The sequence below is a fragment of the Eschscholzia californica genome, unplaced genomic scaffold (genome assembly GCF_041429995.1).
Source record: "Eschscholzia californica isolate CP2 unplaced genomic scaffold, dmEscCali1.0.p SCAF_5, whole genome shotgun sequence".
Classification (NCBI taxonomy): Eukaryota; Viridiplantae; Streptophyta; class Magnoliopsida; order Ranunculales; family Papaveraceae; genus Eschscholzia; species Eschscholzia californica.
In genome coordinates this window covers 37,903,863-37,923,147 of record NW_028238472.1, presented here as the reverse complement: position 1 = coordinate 37,923,147, position 19,285 = coordinate 37,903,863, and the positions used below count along the sequence as shown (strand labels likewise).

The window sequence follows — 19,285 nt, the reverse complement described above, 5'->3', positions numbered from 1 at the left end:
AATCAATATCTAATAAATTCTCTTTTCCTATAACTCAGAATTTTGGATAATGAACTATCCTGATTCCGGGAGATGTTTTCGATAAAATCGGTGTTTAACTCATGAAATTGTAATTGTTTTATTTTGAGAAATGAATTTCCAAACTACTATCTATCAATCAATAAGTATGCATCGTCAAAGGATTTAACCTAAGCACGATGCATCAAACCTAAAAGCATAGATAGTGAAAAGATAATCGACTTGACAAATTAAAAACAATTTAGACATTAAATCACATTTAAAGAATTAACCAAATAACTTATGTTTCTAAAAGGTCGAATATGGTTTCATCATCAACCCTAGATTAAGAGTCTTAGCTAATCATGATCAAAGATTAAAATCAATATGAAGAATAAGAGAAAATGGAAGGAAAACAGAACTTTTCTCACTTATTTTCCACTGGCAGCCAAACGCACCCTTAAGGAAAATAATTTTCTCGTCTTCTCCGAAATACTTTCCCTCTGGAAAAATTATTTTCCAAGCGTTTTTTCTCTATCTCTCTTCTGTTTCTCTCTTTCTGAACTCTTTCTTTCTCTCTATATAACCCACTGTTTTCTTTCTTTTTTTCACAAAAATCAGAAAACAGGAGAAGAAGAAGAAAAGATGATGAACACTGTTAAACCTCTTGATTGATTACAATTTTCTCTATCAATCTCTTTACATCCACTCTTTCTCTCTATGAATCTCTCTTTTCTCTCACAAAAAAGAAAAGATTACAGAAGATAAAGATGTTACAATAAAAGATGATGGTGCTCTGTTTCTCTTTCTCTCTCTCTGATTTTTCTGTTAGTTGAGCTTTTTGACCCCCAAAGATGAGATGTCCTTTCAATTGCCTGTTCTCTGTTATTTATAGAAGTAGAAGAAGAAGAAATTTGTAGCAGCTCCATCTCTCTAAAGAATATTTCGAATTAGAGAAATAAATCCCCAGCTCCCTCTCTGTTTAAAGAAATAAGAGGAGATAAATCCCAAGAATTTTCTTTCTGTCTCTATCCCAATAAAATCTCCAGCTAATCTTCAATCAAATCTGTCTTAAAATAACCAGCAACATCCTTCAATATTTTTGTGAGAATTTCAATTATTCTCTCTCTAGAAATCACCACCGGCTCTATATCCATCTTCCATAACAGAGAGAGCTTTCTCTCTCTAAGGAAATAAATACTCCATGATATCTTTCCATCTCTGTCTTTTATTTCATCTTTGCAAAATCTGTTTCTATAAACAAGTCAAAGGGAAATGGTAACAAGATAAGAGATAATCTCTAAGGCTTCATCTTTCCTTTTCTCTCTCAAAGAATGGGTTTATCTATCTTTCCATTTCCAGGGATTGAAGAGATAAGAAGAGGATTCTCCTTCCTCTCACTAGAAAAAAATCTCTTCCAAATCTTCTTCAACTTACTTTATTTAAAATGCCAGGGAAAAGGAAATTCAAATCTTGGCACCAATCAACAAGGATTTGCTGGCTTCTTTAGTTTCACGTTGGCATTCAAAGGAGTAATTTGGTGCATCACGGAGCAGCAAATTAAGATGAAATGACCGTCCAATCTTAGTCTCCCTTCTTTCTGTCCATTAGATGTGTTCCGGGAGCACCAAAAATACTATGCACGCATATACCTGATCTCTCCACAATTTGACACCCGAATCATGTACCGCTAAACCCCGAGAGCATACCGCGTGCGAGTATACTCGTGTCCGATCTACGACACGTGTCCGTCTTGGTCTTTGACCGGTTGACTTAGACCAAAACTTTGACCTGGTATAACTCACTCATCCGGACTCCGATTTGACATCCGTTTTCACTCACGGGCTCGTCTTGGACTCTACTTCTCGTTAGAGTATCAAAATTGAACAAAATTATCAGACTACTTCATCTCCAAATGACCATAATGCCCTTAATATATCTTTCGTCCGATTTTAGCCACTTTTCGCGCATAATTCCTTAGAAGATACCTGGACAAGAGAAACAAACAAATCATCAGAGTAACGGCTCGAAATGGACTAACTAGTCTGAGTTAAGAGATCCAGATGGGACATTTTCATGTCACATCATATACTGAGCAAACTATTAGCTTCCTGGACAATGAAATTTCTACTCTCATTAACCCTCATCATTATGCCCTCGTTCACTTACAATTGCTAATTGTTTAGTTAAACGTATACTTGTAGATAATGGGTCTTCGACTAACGTTTTGTTTCTACATGGCTTGAAAGGTATGGGTCTGGAGGAATCTAGCATCTGTCGTCGCTCAACCATCCTAATTGGCTTTAGTGGTGAACAGAAATACACACTTGGACAGGTCACTTTACCAGTCTACGCAGGAGGAATCAATCTCAGCACGACGTTTGTAGTGTTGGACTGCCCTTCAGCCTGCAATGTGATTCTCGGAAGACCGTGGATCCATGGCATGAGGGGTGTCTCTTTCACTTTCCACCAAGTAGTCAGATTTCCAACCCCCCTGGGGAGTGCGAGATATCAAAGGGGAACAGAGCGCCTCGAGGAACTGCTACAAAAACACTCTGAAGGCCCCGAAGTCTCCATTATAGCAATTACAGAACGAGAAGCCTCTTAACGACCCTGATCATCCGAGCATGGAAGAATTAGACAAAGTCCAGATACACCCTGACTTTCCAGACCATAAAGTGCAGATTGGATCGAGGCTCAATCCTATATTGCGTAACAAACTCATAGAATTTTTATCATTTAATCATAATTGTTTTGCTTGGTCGCATTCTGACATGACAGGTATCGATCCAGAGGTGATAGTTCATAAACTCCAAGTGGATCCTAACCACCCTCTAGTGAGACAGAAACAAAGAAAGTTCGCTCTAGAACGAAATAAGGTGATTAATAAAGAAATCCTGAAGTTAATTAACATTGAGTCAGTTCGAGAAGTCAATTATCCAGACTGGTTGGCCAACGTGGTAGTAATAAGAAAGAAGAATGGGAAGTGGAGAGTCTGCATAGACTTTACCGATCTCAACAAAGAATGCCCTAAAGATTCGTTCCCGTTGCCTCACATCGACATGTTGGTTGATGCCACTGCCGGACACGAGTTGCTGAGTTTTATGGACGCCTTCTCGGGATATAATCAGATATTGATGCACCCAGCCGACCAAGAGAAGACTGCATTTATTACTAATAGAGGCATATTCTGCTACAAGGTTTTGCCCTTCGGGTTCAAGAACGTCGGAACGACCTACTAGAGGCAGTGCCGTGCCTGAGAATTTCGGGGGCCCGTGCGCAACTTGAATTAGGGTCTTTTGGAAAACAAAAGTATTACAAACAAAATTTGAAGGTATAGTTTAGAATCTAAAAGTGAGTCTTTTAATGTAGTATTTTATCATGAGTTTCACATATATATTTAAATATTTTGATTTTTTAGTAGTTTTTTATTTATATTTTCAAAAAAATATTTGAAAAAAATGAAAGAAATGCACCTAATTTTCAAAAGGTGTAATAGAGTAGAAATAAAGATCCAATTAACAATGTTACCTTGACCATCACAAAACCAAAAGAAAAAACCAAAAAAATAAATGGGTCTGTGGAGTTTCGAACCTCGGTCAAAGGGATGGAATTCACGGTACCTAACCATCTCGCCCATGAGATGTATTGTAATAAATAAGGATCTTTACATATATATAACCTATTGTTAGGACATTATCGAAAACGGGCCTTTACGGTCGGGGGGCCCAGTGCGGGCGCCCTGCCCGCACTTGCCCTAGCACGGCCCTGACTAGAGGCTAGTCAACAAGATATTCTCCAGCATGTTAGGCGACACCATGGAGGTCTACATCGACGACATGTTGGTCAAGTCCTTGATCGCTGAGCAGCACCTCGAACACCTCCAGCAGGCTTTTGATGTCCTAAAAAGGTATAGCATGTACCCAGAGAGGCATTGAAGCAAATCCTGATGAGATCTAGTCGGTAATCAATATCCCTTCTCCTTCCTGTGTCAAGGACGCCCAAAAACTGGCTGGCCGAGTAGCTGCTCTAAGTCGCTTTATCTCATGATCGTCAGAGAAGTGCCATCACTTCTTTTCCACCTTACGCAAGTCCAAAGAGTTCAACTGGACTCCAACTTGCGAAGAAGCACTTCAGGATTTGAAAAGGTATTTAACCACTCCACCTTTACTCTCGAAGTTTAAAGAAGGTGAGAATTTATATATATATCAGCGGTCTCCGAGACTGTTGTAAGTGTTGTGCTAATTCGAGAAGAAGAAGGTAAGCAATTTCCTATTTATTACGTTAGTAAAACTTTGCTCGACGCTGAGACTCGCTATAGTCAGCTTGAAAAACTCGCATTGGCCTTAGTCATGGCAGCTAGGAAGTTGAGACCATACTTCCAGTGCCATTCAATAGTTTTTGTCACAGCCTTTCCCTTGAAAAGCATACTTCATAAACCAGAGTTGTCTGGGAGACTCACCAAATGGGTCGTAGAATTAAGTGAATATGATATAACCTATCGGCCTAGGACTGCCATCAAGTTCCAAGCATTAGCCGATTTTATCGTTGATTTTTCAGCTAACACTTCGCCACAGGCCGAGAAGGAACTTTTGTGTCTTACAGATCGAAGCAAACAAAAGTGGATTTTGTCTGTAGACGGCTCGAGCAACATGAACGGGGTCGGTCTAGGCGTGGTTCTCCAATCTCTAGAAGGAGACCTGATCCAACGTTCCATTAGATACAGCTTCAAAGCGACCAATAACGAAGCAGAGTACGAGGCCCTTATTGCTGGCCTAGCCCTTGCCAAAGACATGGGTATTCGACATCTTGAAATCAGGTCAGACTCCCAAATGGTAGTTAACCAGCTTCAAGGAACTTACCAAGCCCGAGACGCCAAAATGACAGCCTATCTGGCCCTTGTAAAAGAAATGCAAGTCGAATTCGAAGAAATTTGTATAACCCAAGTTCCTCGACTTGACAATGAGCACGCCGATGCACTGGCCAACTTGGGATCCTCCATCCAGACTAAAGCAGTTCAGACTATCCCTCTGGTCATCCTCGAGTGGCCAGCTGTATGGAAGTCTCCAACTTACCAAGTGGCCAGTACAGATCTAGCTGATAATTGGACGACTCCAATACTCTGATACTTAACGAATGATGAGCTTCCAGAAGATAAAAACGAGGCGAGGAGACTTCGAGCCAAAGCTGCGCGGTTCACTACACTTGAAGGCCAGTTACAAAAAAGATCATACTCTGGCCCATACCTCAAATGCGTCACTCCTAACAAAGCCAGGTACGTACTAGCAGAATTACATGAAGGTGAGTGTGCCAATCATGCAGGTGGTCGCAGCCTGGCTAACCGAGCCCTCACGGCTGGTTATTACTGGCCAACCATGAGAACTGACGCTTCAAATTTCTCTAAACGGTGTGATAGTTGCCAACGATTTGCCCAATCCTCTCATTTGCCACCTGAACGCCTAAACTCAATTTTATCACCTTGGCCTTTCATGAAGTGGGGGATGGATATTGTAGGCAAACTTCCCACAGCCCCAGGGCAACGAGTATACATGCTAGCCGTTACTGACTATTTTACCAAGTGGATCGAGGCCGAAGCCTATCACCAAGTTCGAGATCGAGAGGTAAAAACTTTTGTCTGGAAAAATATTATTTGCAGGTTCGGAGTCCCGAAAGAGATTGTCACAGACAACGGGTCTCAGTTCATCAATTTTGATTTTCAAGACTTCTGTCAAAATTGGGGGATCAAACTCAGCTTCTCTACCCCGAGGTACCCCCAATCGAATGGCCAAGCAGAAGCTTCGAACAAGACTATCATAAAAACTTTGAAGAAAAGGCTCAAAAAGGCTAAAGGAGCATGGGCAGACGAGCTACCTTGAGTCCTCTGCTAGTCCTCGAGCAAACAAACAAAACAAGACAATAAAGTAAACCTAACTCACTTTCGGAGGCATCCCGGTTGCATTTAGCGTATGCAACAAGCCTTTAAACCCTTAGGTTACCCCTAAAGGACGAGTTTTGTCTCGTGAGGGTTTCCAGTGAATACACCCACAAAGTTCAAGATTCCAAGAGATATAAGGGTTCAACTATCGATGCAAATAAGGTGATGATCAACAAGTGAGAGACTTAAGTATGTCAAACATATGAACCAAACCAATAAACACAAAAGCATGCTAAGAGTCTCCTCACTAATAGTTTCATACTCAAGTGCAAATGTCTCATCATCATGAGTATCATCCAAGGCTAAAGTTACAAAACCTTGTTTCCTATCATAGCACATTTCGCCTCGACTTTAGCCTCACGGTCATACGCTCTTAAACATGAAATCACTCAAAATCGAATTGTAATGGTTCACTCTCATGTGTGAGCATGGAATAAAGTAAACTCAACACATACAAAATTGAATGAGGATATCAAGTTCTAAAACGAAATGATCTCTTAGGAATAGAAACAACCACTAACGGAATGGGGAAGCTCACTCACCCTTCTCACCCACTCTACCCTCTAATAATGTTTCCTAAAGGTAAACGGATACAAGTGATGGAATGGAAGATGATGAAATCCCGGGAATGTCGACGCCTTCAATGATAAAAGAATACTCAAACAACCTTTAAACTTGACTTTTTGCCTTGAATACTTTATTTTCCACAACAGCTACACAAACACAAAATAACACATTTAAACACTTTCTTTTTTTTTTTCTTTTCTTTTTCTTTCTTTTCTCTTCTTTTCACTTTTCTCTTTTTCTTTTTTCTTTTTTTTTTTCGTTTTTTCCTTTTTTCACTTTTTCACTTTCTTTTCTTTTTTACACACATACCCACACACCAAAACAAAAATACAACTAGTATTCTCAGCAAATCACCTTTACTTTCACATTTTGCTTTCACATCCTTTCTTCTTTACTTTTCATGTCTTCATTCTCGAGAGTAGTATGATGAATGGATGGTGGAGTATCCGTTTCCCTAAAGTTGACACCATTATCGGGTTTCATGGACTACAAGAGTAAGGTTTATTCGCTATCCTGATGTCACTCCTAGTGGCTAAGGAAGTTGAGCTCATGAGATCGTCTAAGCTCTATTGAAAGTTGCGAAGTTGAGTAGCTCTTCATTCTACTCGGAGTTAGCGCGGAAGAGTACACTCAAAGGCAATAAAAAGGCTCAGATATCTCACATGGGTTTAAGTCTCCACTAATGACTATTTTAGGTCACTTAGAAGTGTTCCTTCTTCCCTAAGATGATACTCACATGATAAAACACCAACACCAAAGGACTCAACATTCATGAAAAGACTAAGAGCATGCATAAGATTTATCGAGAAAGAACCACATGCATCAACATACTCAAGAATACCACTAGAGTCATACCAAATCTACCCAAAAATTTTCAAATTTGGTCAATTTGTTGAACCCTCTTGTCTTTTGAAATCTAAGGTCATGATGTCATGCGACTAAATGGTCGTATCCCCATCCCCTAACTTAAAACTAACATTGTCCTCAATGTACTAAGCATATACTCACCAAAATATAAGAGGTACAATAAGTTAAAGAGAAGAGTGGAAGGATATTACCATAGCCGACGGAGATAAAAATTTATACTACCAAGACTTGTGTATTCGAGTTCCAAGTTGATGATAAGCCCATTGCCATCCCCAAACTTGGAATGAACCACGTCCCAAAAGTATACAAAGTGAGAAACACTCCTAACACATCAATATAAAACATAAGAATGAAGCATAAGCATGACCACATAAAAATGACCACTCACGCAGGATCACTCGATTGCATCGAACCATGCAATTAGTCATTGATTCTCTTGCTTTCACAAGAGCACGAGTTATGTCTCGTGGAGGGTTTCCAGAGATGATACCCACAAACATCAAACTCATCTCAATAGATCAACCAATCATATAACAAAAGACGAAATATTTGGGGGTCTACCCATACGAAAGTTTTAACTGGTAAGAACCGTCTCACAACAATGTAATGGTATGGGTTTATACGTGAGACGGAAAAAAATAAGAGGTAATCCCCAAACTTGGATGACGACAAGGCAACAAAGTTTGACATAATAACAGGGAGGACATGCATTTCACTAAAGGGATCTACGTATGTATGAGATATTGGTTTAGATGTCGAACTAGAACTTAAGGATTTGTCCATAAGGCTCGGGACTAAGTCAGAAGTTTCCTTCAGTGAAGGTTCAACCAATCGTTTAAACATTATTCTCGTCTCGATATCATACGTGTCCTTAGAGAAATCTATAGCTCCGCTCAAGAGGGCATCCACATCTAGTCCATCTTTAATAGCTACAACGGTCTCAGGTAACAAACTAGTCATGTCGTTATGGTTCTCCTGAGCACTACTAGTATTGTCCCTCTTAACTATCGATGCCAGCATATTCATATCATTGGTAGGGAACAATTGTTGAGGGAAAGCAGAATGAGGTTTATCAACCAGTTCAGACTCAAATTTCGATTTTAAAACCTTGTTATTCCCATTACCATTCTCAAAAGTTGCACGATCCTCGGGTATGTCTACCGTCATGGGAGTATCCAAGCTTATCATTTCATCACTTTTGAGACTGGAATTGGACTTAACATTAGCATTAGGTGTATTACCTTCACCTATACCCTTGGAATTTATTGGAGTTTGGGGTTGTAAAACCCCTTTCTCGATGTCTTTCAATTTTTCCTCCAACTCTTTAAGGGCGTGCAAAGTGTTTTGGCTAATCTGAGTTTCTGCCTCATAAAATGATTTTGAAACATCTTCAAGATTCCTCTCATGATGAGACGCATAAGTGAAACCGACTAAGGGCTCTTGAAGATTCTCATAATCATTTGTAAAGACATCACTCCTCGAACCTACGTGCTTCATATGAGTGTCTACGACATTTGTGCATCCTAGTGAGACATCTCGACAAAGAGAAATAGTAGGGCATTCACCCGCTAGGTGTTCTCGACTTGCACAAATGCTACAGACACTATCAATCACCAAATCACCATCATGCATATCTGTTAATTCTTTCCGAGACAAGTTGAAAACTTCATCATGTACTTCCCCATTTTCCTTTAAAAAGCATATGCCTCTTTTTGAGTAATGGTTTCCTTCGGCTATATCTCGGTCACTATTAACGGGTGTGTCCCAATCTTGGACTTTTTCCGCTAAGAGGTCGAGATACTCCCAAGCCTCATTAGGACTTTTACTCATAAACTCTCCGTTGCACATCACTTCCACGAAGTGTTTCATTTTGGAGGTCAAGCCATCGTAAAAGAACCCGATGACCCTCCATATTTCATAGTTATGATGTGGACATGCGAGAAGGAGGTCTTTAAATCTCTCCCAACACCCAAAGAAGGTCTCCTCTTTGTGTTGCCCAAAATTCATAATTTCTCTTCTTAAGGTGTTGGTTCGATGGATTGGGAAAAACTTTTTCAAAAACGCCCTAGTCATCTCATCCCAACTTCTTATAGTCCTAGGCCTTAGAGAATGAAACCATATCTTCGACTTTTCTTTCAATGATAATGGAAATAGTTTGAGCTTAGCGACTTCCTCAAGTACTCCATTGATTGGGAGTATCGAGCAAATCTCATCGAACTCTCTCAAATGAAAATATGGATCTTCATTCTCTAGGCCTCGAAATATAGGAAGTAATGGAATAATCTTAGGGTCTATGTCTAAATTACACTCATAACTCGGAAATATGATGCATGAAGGTATGCTAGCCATATTAGGTTCAAGGTAGTCTCTAAGACTTCTAAGTGGTCGATGAACCTTATACCCATCACTCCAACTATCATTCCCATAAACATCCATTGAAGCACAATTAAAGCAAAATGCAAGCAATCACAAGTTTTCAATTCAACTACTATCAATAATAGACAAGATGCAAATGCACTTAAGCCACTCAAATAGGTAAAGGTTAGGGAACGATACTAGAGGTGGCGTTTGTTACCACAATTTGATCCTCTTCCCTTTTCTTGTGTCTCCCTTTATATCCCCAAACTTGTTAACTTTCGTCCTTTAGAGCTCCTTGGATGAGTACCTTAGAGAAATTCAAAAAAATTAAGAAGAAACTACGAAAATAAACAAAAAAAACGTCTAAGTAAACAAATAACACCAAACTAATGAAAAACACGACAAACGATATTCAAACTACTAGACCTATCCCCGGCAGCGGCGCCAAAAACTTGATGCACCCGAAAAGGTTGCACACCCAAGCGGAGGTATCAAGTAGTAACCGGTAAAACCGGAGTCGATCCAAGGATAGGAAGGTAGTTTGGATATCGAAGGGTCTTATTTGTCGGTTTAAGTGTTACTAGCTAACTTAGACTAAGACGAAAAGGGAACAAAGGTAAATGAGGAGTTTGATAATCGAATAACTAACAAAAGAAGAAAACAAGTAAACAAACTAAATTATCAATGTAAACAGGCGAGAGAGATTCGAGAGAAGAGTTGAAGGAACAAGAGTAGGGAGGCAACAAATAAGTGAGAGAAGTGTCGAGGTCCGGGAATCCGTTGTGGTGGACCTACAACTATTTACGGTCCAATCGAATGTATTGATACAAACCTAGTCTCGATTCCTACGGTGGATGTTCATAAGCACTACGTATGTCCGGAGATAATACTTAGTCAAACAAACTTCCTAAACGATTAAAACCGAATCATCGAAAATGTCGTCTAGCCGCCTAACTATGTGAAGTGCATGACAAGACACATGAAATTTGGATCTAGACTACGATCGATATCGATCACTTTGCCTAATCGATTAACTATGCGAAGTACTTGATAAGACACATGAAAAACGATTGAAACAAGTAATTAAAATAAGAAAACATCAATTTATTGTCAAAACATTAAATCATCACATAGATAATCACAAATTCATCACATTTCATCTCATTAATGACACACTTGATTGAGCTAACATGGTGAATAAGTAATAAATAGAAAGAAGATGATGAGAAATCCCCCTTTTTCGATGTGGTTCGGGGCTAGGTTCGTCGGAAAATTTGAGTAGTTAAGGTTCGGCCGATCTCCCCTTAGCAAATTTCTGGATTTCCCCTTACCAGTGCATAATGGGTCTCCCCGAGCAAAAATCAGATCTCCCCTTAGCAACCAGACTCATCTTCTTCATTTAAAACCCACCACCATTAAAGCTTCACCAAGCTTTCTCTCTCTAATCACTTTTAATCAAAAACCAAATCAAACAACATGGGTAGGTAGCCAAGATGATGGGGAGCAAAAACCCTAAGGTTTCCTGCCAAGAAAGTGGCCGGAAACCCTAGATAGATCCGGCAAAGAAGCTTCAAGAAATCCGGCCAAAGAACATCAATCCCGGCCATAACCAGCTGCTGTCCCGTGCTTGATGATGGTCCCGTGCGCTGCTGGTCGGAGCTGCTGTTGAGTGTCCTCAAAACCCGAGCTGTTGAAGCACCCCGAGCTATGAAGCTTGTTGCCCGAGTTGAAGGACCGAGCTGTTCTTGCTGCCTGTCCCGAGTACTCTTCGTTCAGCCCAAGCCGGCCAAGCTTTGGCCGGCCTTAGTCTTGGCCGGCCTAGCTTGGCCGGCACCTTCTCTCTACTTCCCTCTATTCAAACTCTAACCCTAGAACCTTGGTGATAGAGGACCCTCAAGAACCCTCCCTTCTCTCTCTTGCTTGGTTCTTAGTCAAGAAGATGATGAATAGTGTCCTATCCTTTTTCTCTCTTGTGTATACACAACCCTAACTTGACTAAGTCTTAGATCATTTTGACTTGGACCAAAAAGGTGCCCATAGAATCTCTATTATTCTCTTCCTCTTTGGGCTCTTGGGTTGGGCTTCTTTCTAAAGCAAGGGAGTGTCTTCATCTTGTCTCTACATTTAGAACCAAGGGGGGTGCCTTCATAGAATCCTTGTTTCAAGACCGAACCTCGGCTTCTTTCATTCACAACTTCTCCGTCCGAACTCCGAATCAACTTCCGTTTTCACCGTCGGACTCGTCATTGACTTCACTTGTTGTTTGACTTCTGATTTTGACCAAAATGACCAAAATACCCCTGGTACTCTTTTCTTCCCTTTTGTCGCATAAGATGAAAATGTGATAATTCGCTCTCTTTATTCCGAATTACACGCGAAACCCCAAATAAACTACCTAGCAATAAAAACACATAAATAATTAGAGATAAAACTCGAAAAGAACTAACTCATCAAAGTTAAGTGACCTAAATGTGGCATTTTCACGCCACATCATCCTCTGGTCGTATCGAACCACTGCTCGAACTCCAACTGGCGAAACACCCTTCTCCCTTGCATATGGTTCAGAAGCTGTTCTGCCAGCCGAAGCAGGACTTCCATCAACTAGATCCCAGTGGACTAGTGAAGAAGGGAACTGGGAATAACTCAACCATAACATAGACACTATCGACGAGTTACGGGACTTGGCAGTAATCAGAAATGCAGCCTACCAACAGAAGGCAGCTCGCCACTACAACAAAAATATCAGGGCTCGAACCTTCAAAGTGGGTGACTGGGTACTTCGAAAAGTGTTCCAGAACACTAAAGAAATTGGAGCTGGAAAATTAGCACCAACTTGGGAAGGACCCTACCTAATAACTAGAATAGTAGGGCAAGGTGCATATAAACTACAAGCCAAAGATGGACTCAACATCAATAACAGCTGGAATGCAACACATCTTAAGCTGTATCATTTCTAAACTCTAAACTTTTTGTTTAAATTTTATCTCAAACACTATACTGACTTAAGCATCGGAGAGTCGGTGGCTACGCCACCGACTAACCCTCTAGCTCGATTTTTTGCAGGATAGAGTATACAGCTTGAATGCAACACATCTTAAACTGATAGAGCATACAGCTGGAACGCAACACATCTTAAGTCGTATCACTTCTAAACTCTAAACTTTTTGTTTAAATTTATTCTCAAATACCTTACTGACTTAAGCATCGGAGAGTCGGTGGCTACGCCACCGACTAACCCTCTAGCTCGATTTTTTGCAGGTTAGAGCATCTTATCCAGACAAACAGACGTCTCGCTAGAGGTGTATCTCTAACCTTCCTAAACTCCACCTCAAAAGTTTATATTTTAAAAAACTCTACTAAGTAACTTTTGTACTTGAGGGTCGATGGCGCCACCATCGACCTCCCACCCAATTGCAGAGCGAGCACGAAAGACAGGGGGACAAGCATGGGTGGAAAACAAAACCTCCATCATCCACCAGCTTCAGTCGACTCAAAAGATAACAGTCTGGAAAAGTTGATTCAACTTCTAGACCAAAAGGCGTGAAACATTCCCCACCTTCAATCAGGGACACAAAAATTATCAATGATCCCTCGGAAGCACGAACGAACCAAACCATTCTCAAGTCTTGCACAATCCAAGACTCCATATAAGGTCAAACAGTGTTCATCTCAACGTCCATGAAGTACTGAATGTATTCACTACTTACTTCTATCCTTCCCTCTATTGATAGAATACTACTAACTTGAGCGTCGGAGGGTCGATGGCGCTGCCATCGACCATCGTTTTTGTGTGCGTACAGGTCGGCTCAGGGACAAGCAGGAGAAGCACAACCTTCACTCATCCACTGACGCTAACCGACCGGTAAACAACCTAAGTCCAGAAAAACTATTTTTCTACACTTAGGCTGGGGGATAAACGGTGCCTCGGATTCCCTCAGAGCCAAAGCAAGATGATGCGTATTTATACTAACCTAAATAATAGGCTAAAATAAATCCGATTTTATAATAAATCCGCAAGTGCACGGGTCTATGTAGTGTAGACCTAGCAAGTACGGGTCGATCCCACGAAGACAAGTTAAACCTATTTTTAATCCTAAACTAGTGAATAAGTAACTTTGAGATTCAGTTTTGATGATAAAATTAAATAACTATCGAAAATAATAAATGATTGAGAGAAAATCAATAAAAAAAAAACCTAGAGTTTGGAATCCACCATAAATATTCATAAAAGTAATATCTAACCATTCATAATTCTCTATCTATTTTATAACTCAATATTTTATATACCACTTGCATTCAAATATCGGATAATATGTAGTTTCAAAAGCACATAATCATATAAAAGTTTAAACTCAATTTAGCGAAACAATGATGACTTAACTATTATCTATCAACTAATAAGCATAAATCATTAAAGATTCAAACCTAAATATGATATATCAAATCGGAAGAATAGATAATGAAAAATACATCAAAAGAAAAACTAAAAAGAGTTTAATATTTTCTTATAGCAAAACACAATCAAGAGAATCATTGAGACTAAACACAATTTTATTCATATTTGTGGCTTCATCTTTCACTCTAGGTGAAGAGTTTAGCACTCCATTACAACGATGAAAGTAGTTAAATTAAAGAAAAAGAATAAGATTTCACCCATATGACGTTTCGGTGTTGATCTCCGTCCACTTCCAAAGTTGTACTTGCAGTCCTCTTCACTTTATCTCTAAGAAAGTAAAAATTACTTTCTCTCTGTTTTCTTAGTTGCCTCTCTCTCTGCCTCCCGTTCAATATGGCTACTGTTATATATATAGATAGGGTATTAGGGTTTCAAACCAGTTTCTTTTACGGCAAGATTTTTCATCCTAATCCAACTCCTCATGGATTTCTAGATTCTAATGAATCCAAAAAAAATCCCTTGTGTAGTTATCAAATCAGTTGATCAAACTATTAAGTATCTCATGGGACCCACATCCCAAACAACCAAAATTGAAAACTCAAGTTGGATACCCATTTAATCTATTAAAAGTGGCGGTCCCACTTTCTTTTCTTTCTTTGTTTTTTTACCAGCTCAAACTCATTAACAGTAGCCACCACATGGGTAAGCTATTTACACATCAGGTCCATGTGAATTTGGTTATCTTCTTCATGCCTTTAATAAATTGCCTGACTGCAAAAACGAACCCTAAACAAACCATTCTTTTCACCAGCATCATCTTTTATAAGTACCAGGACACATATCTTAATAGATATCTCCATCATCTTCTTGTAATTAGTAACTTCTTTGCATTTTTGAGAGTATCCTGCAAAAACTATTTAACACAACTAATTTCTCCAAACTTAGCGACTAACACACGAAATTTGAAGACAAATAATTGAGTTCCAACGAACTCATCACAAGACTAGAGCTTCGATCTTACACTTCAAACGAAGAACACAAGACTTCTACGGGGAATCAGTACTTCCTAGAAGCTTATTGTCACTTCAATGAGGCAACAAGGTCCACGCTCGAACTCTAATTGGCCTAACAGGGACAACGTCACACCAACATGCAAGCTGAACTTCCTGCATAGCCGTGTTAGAGACCAGAGCAATCAACCTCAAACTTCTAGACGAAGAACATAAGACCTCGACGAAAGCATAATTATTTCTAGAGTCTTACTGTCACTTCAACGAAGCGACGTGGTTCACACTCGATCTCCAGGTTGCCTAACAGGAAGTACTACTACATCATACACCTTCTTACACCCCCATTTCAGCCACACAATACACAAGACGCCACTTATCTCACTTCCTCTATTAATTGCTTTTATTTAACTCTCTTTACACATTGCAGTTCATGTGGGCCGAGACGTCTCCCACACTCCACCCTGCCTAAAGAAGGTTCGAGATAAATACAACCCGAGGAATGTTAACACCTCGGATGTTACCTAAAAACGACAAAAGAGCTCGAGACTTCGAAATCATCAAAGCAATAGAACGACTTGAAATTTTCACCTTTTTCCTCAAAGAATACGACCTCGAGCTCTACATGACGGAATTACGCCTCAAGGCTCAACTCCAACTACAAAGTCCCAGAATTCTACCATTCCAGAAGAATGCATTCAAAAATGCTAGCCTAGGGACAACTCTGTAGACGACAATGCAATTCCGAAGGTCAAGCTCAAAAAGAGCACCCTCAAAATTTCATCCACTAGGCTCGGGATTACAAACCTCAAGTCTAAATTACTTTGTAATACTTCTTACTCAACTCATTTTTGTTACACTTTCTTATGAGTACCTTTTTTTTAGTGTTTGATTGAAGTGACTTGAGTCATAAAACTCATTGAAGAGATCATCACCTTTACAAATATTTGAATGGTCAAGACTACAATTCTACTGATAAATACCAAGTAAAGGAAAGTTAGAACAACAACAAGGCATCACAAAAAGCCCCATGGGCGTCTAAAGTTGCATATGCCTTGAGGGTGTTTAATACACGTCTAGAACACAAAAACAAAGCCCCATGGGCACCGAGACGACACGACTTGCCTCAAAGGCATCGAAAATACGTTTAAACAAAAACCTACCCAACATCAAAGACCCGATCAAGCATCTGGTCCATCTATAGTATCATCATGAGAATCATACCCGTTCTCCCTTCGCCATTCCCTCCAGTTCTCCAACTCGTCGTTTATGACCCAGGTTGTATGAAGACCTCTCTGGTACTCCTTCGCCATCTCGGCTCGAGCACGTAATGCTGCAGATTCCCCCATTTTGAGAATGTTTGTCGCACAGTCATTATGTTCCGCCTTGAATCCTTCAGATGAAACTTTCAACTCTTCATGAGTTATCTTCAACCTCAACATTTCTTCCTCAAGAGAACTAATGCGAGCCTCAAGGGCACTCTCCCTGCCCTTCCCCTTCGAGCATTCCTCCTTCAGCTCAGCCACCTGCTTCGCGTAGGAAGAAATGAGCCTCTGGGCATGAAAGATCCCAGACACGGCCTGCAAAAAACATAAAAATACATTAACCGTTCAATCAACTGAGGAACTAAGAGTTCAAGAAGCACAAAAGCTTACCTGGGCACCACCAATGGCCACACGCCTCATCGCCTCCTCAGCGCCCAACTCATCAAGGAAGTCCACATCACCATCCAAGTAGTAGAGATCAGACAATCCTTGCACAAAAGAAGGGTCTCGGAACACTGATGCACCCTCGGGCACTTGAGTACGATAATTACCAACTCGAATCTGCATAAATGTCGTCTCGGGGCAAGCATGCTCAACTGAAGGGGCAGGCTCGACCGGGGTAGTCGAAGGACCGACTGGCTGAGATGGAGCAGAGCGAAGCATCATCTTCTTTGTGCCCTTAGCAGCAAGTTCCTTTGCCGAGGGCGGAAGAATTCTCCGTGGAGGCATATCGTCAGCTAAACAAGTCAAACAGAAAAAAGGTAAGTGAAACATAATGCAACTATAACTCGTTAGTTTAAGCAAATGATGTACCTATTGGAACGACAGAAAGAGGGCGAGTGATACGTTGGTGTCGAAGGTTTGTCGGACAAAGAAGGGTCGTCCAATCTCTCCTCTCGACCTCTAAGAAAGTGAAAGCCTCGAGTCTATACTCGGCTTCCTCGAAAGTCAGACCGTGGCGGTTGCCCTTCTTCACACCTAAGCAGAAGATATTCAGGTGACAAAACTCTTTACTTAACAAAAATCAAACAAACAACGCATGCATAACTCACAAGGGCGACGCCAGCCAAGTGGAAAGTTCTGCTCAGTACTACAACCAAACATGCCGCAAACGAAGAAGTATCGGCATTGCCAATTCCTGTCATGTTTGGTCAAATTAAGGATGGGGTGGACCATACCGCTGCGAATCTTTAGCTGATACCGACCGCGGTCTAAGTGATTCTCTTTCAAGTAATAATACGCGCAAACGTCGACCTCGTCTACATCTTGCTCCTCCTTTTCCGCTGAGGCAGCTAGAGCTAACAACAACCTCCAAGTGTTCGGCATGAGCTGAGAAGGGGCTATTTTGTACCGAGATAGCACTCTGCAAACTAGGGAAGGCACGGGATACCTAAGGCCCGAACGGAAGCAATGCTCGTAGATAGCCGTCCAACCAGGGGGACTGCCCCAGCTGGCAAGCTCGTTAGGGTGAGCCGCCCTAATATCGACTTCGGGTGGGATATCATACTCATGTCGCAATCCACTAACATATTCGTCATCAAGTATCGAAAAACAACACCCCTCTGGCATATCCTCTACCTCGGCACTACGCGAGTCTGAGGCACCCTCGCCGTTGTCATCAGTAAGGCACATGCTCGGGTCCTCCATCCTACAAGTCATCGACGGAAAAGGGTGAACAATTGCTTCCCGCCTAATGTCGAGGTCTACAAACTTTTGTCTGGAGCAAATCCAACAAATATTTGCACGTATGACTCGCGAGCGAACCAATACTTAGTCTAACCAGACTATATTTTATCTCTCTAGGACAAATAACTCCCGCTAGCTCGAATGGATTGGGCCAATACTTAGTCCAGCAAGTCTAGGACAACTAAAGTCTCGCTAAATGGATTGAGCCAACACTTAGTCCAACTAGGCTATATTTGGTCTCTTTAGGACAACTAAAGTCCCGCTAAATGGATTGAGCCAACACTTAGTCCAGCTAGACTATATTTGGTCTCTTTAGGGCAACTAAAGTCAATGGATTGAGCCAACACTTAGTCCAGCTAGACTATATTTGGTCTCTCTAGGATAACTAAAGTCCTGCTAAACTTTAAATGGCTAGGCATCTAATACTACCATAACACCTAAGAGACGAGCCGACACTTAGCCATCTAGACTACTTCAAGCAAATTCAAGGCCAATATTCCATAAATAGCAAAACATGGATTTCAACAAATATATTATTTCATAAAGATTCAAGCATCAAATCTAGCTAAAAGCGTGCAAAGGAAAAATATGGAAAGCATGGGAAGAACACATGAAGAACATGGGAAAAACAAGCAAAGAATATGAAGAACATGAAGAACAAAGGTAAAAACCAAAAACCTTACCTTAAATATCCAAAGCAAGCAAAATCCCTCCACAAGTTGCTCCAAATCCTCACAAGTTGCTCCAAGTCCTCACAACACAAGTGAGGGAGTGAGGGGTCCTCACTCCTTTATATAGGGGTTGGGCCACAAAAGGAGTGGATCACACCAATTCACATGTCACATCACCACGTAGTACTATTACACCCACAAAATTTACTTTGTCATAAATGTGTCATATAGTTGTTGAGACCCCCCACAAATAACATGTTTTGTCTATTTAATTATATGACACTTGAACACATTTGTTCACACACATATATGTATACTACACATGATAGATGTACATATATATAATATATTATAGGTGTACACAAACGCATATAATTATATATACATGCACCTTTATGTATATATATATATATACTATACTATACACACTCATGTAACAAAAAAAAAGAACGTATATAGTAAGAATTTTCCTAGACCGCCAAAAGGCAGTTTGGAAGAAAGTCCTCCAAGCTGCCTATAGGCGGTCTGGAGGAAAA

The 19,285-nt window shown here is 40.5% G+C and overlaps 1 protein-coding gene across 1 annotated transcript; it reads right to left on the bottom strand.

The window, feature by feature from the left end:
• Positions 1 to 16,100: 16,100 nt before the first annotated feature.
• On the bottom strand, positions 16,101 to 18,937 carry LOC147539012 (uncharacterized). The gene is made up of 5 exons (XM_086644955.1): positions 18,762 to 18,937; positions 17,445 to 18,040; positions 17,206 to 17,370; positions 16,783 to 17,129; positions 16,101 to 16,707 (listed from the first exon to the last, which is right to left on the bottom strand). Exons 2-5 carry the CDS (start codon positions 18,037 to 18,039, stop codon positions 16,309 to 16,311), a joined length of 1,506 nt encoding a protein of 501 aa, XP_086501081.1. The 5' UTR covers position 18,040; positions 18,762 to 18,937; the 3' UTR covers positions 16,101 to 16,308.
• Between the last annotated feature and the right edge of the window lie 348 nt (positions 18,938 to 19,285).

Coding starts and splice junctions, on each gene's coding strand:
- LOC147539012 (XM_086644955.1), bottom strand. CDS start 18,039: ATGGAGGACCCGAGCATGTGCCTTACTGATGACAACGGCGAGGGTGCC. Junction 17,371..17,444: donor ACTTGGCTGGCGTCGCCCTT/GTGAGTTATGCA, acceptor TCTTCTGCTTAG/GTGTGAAGAAGGGCAACCGC. Junction 16,708..16,782: donor TGGCCATTGGTGGTGCCCAG/GTAAGCTTTTGT, acceptor TGTTTTTTGCAG/GCCGTGTCTGGGATCTTTCA.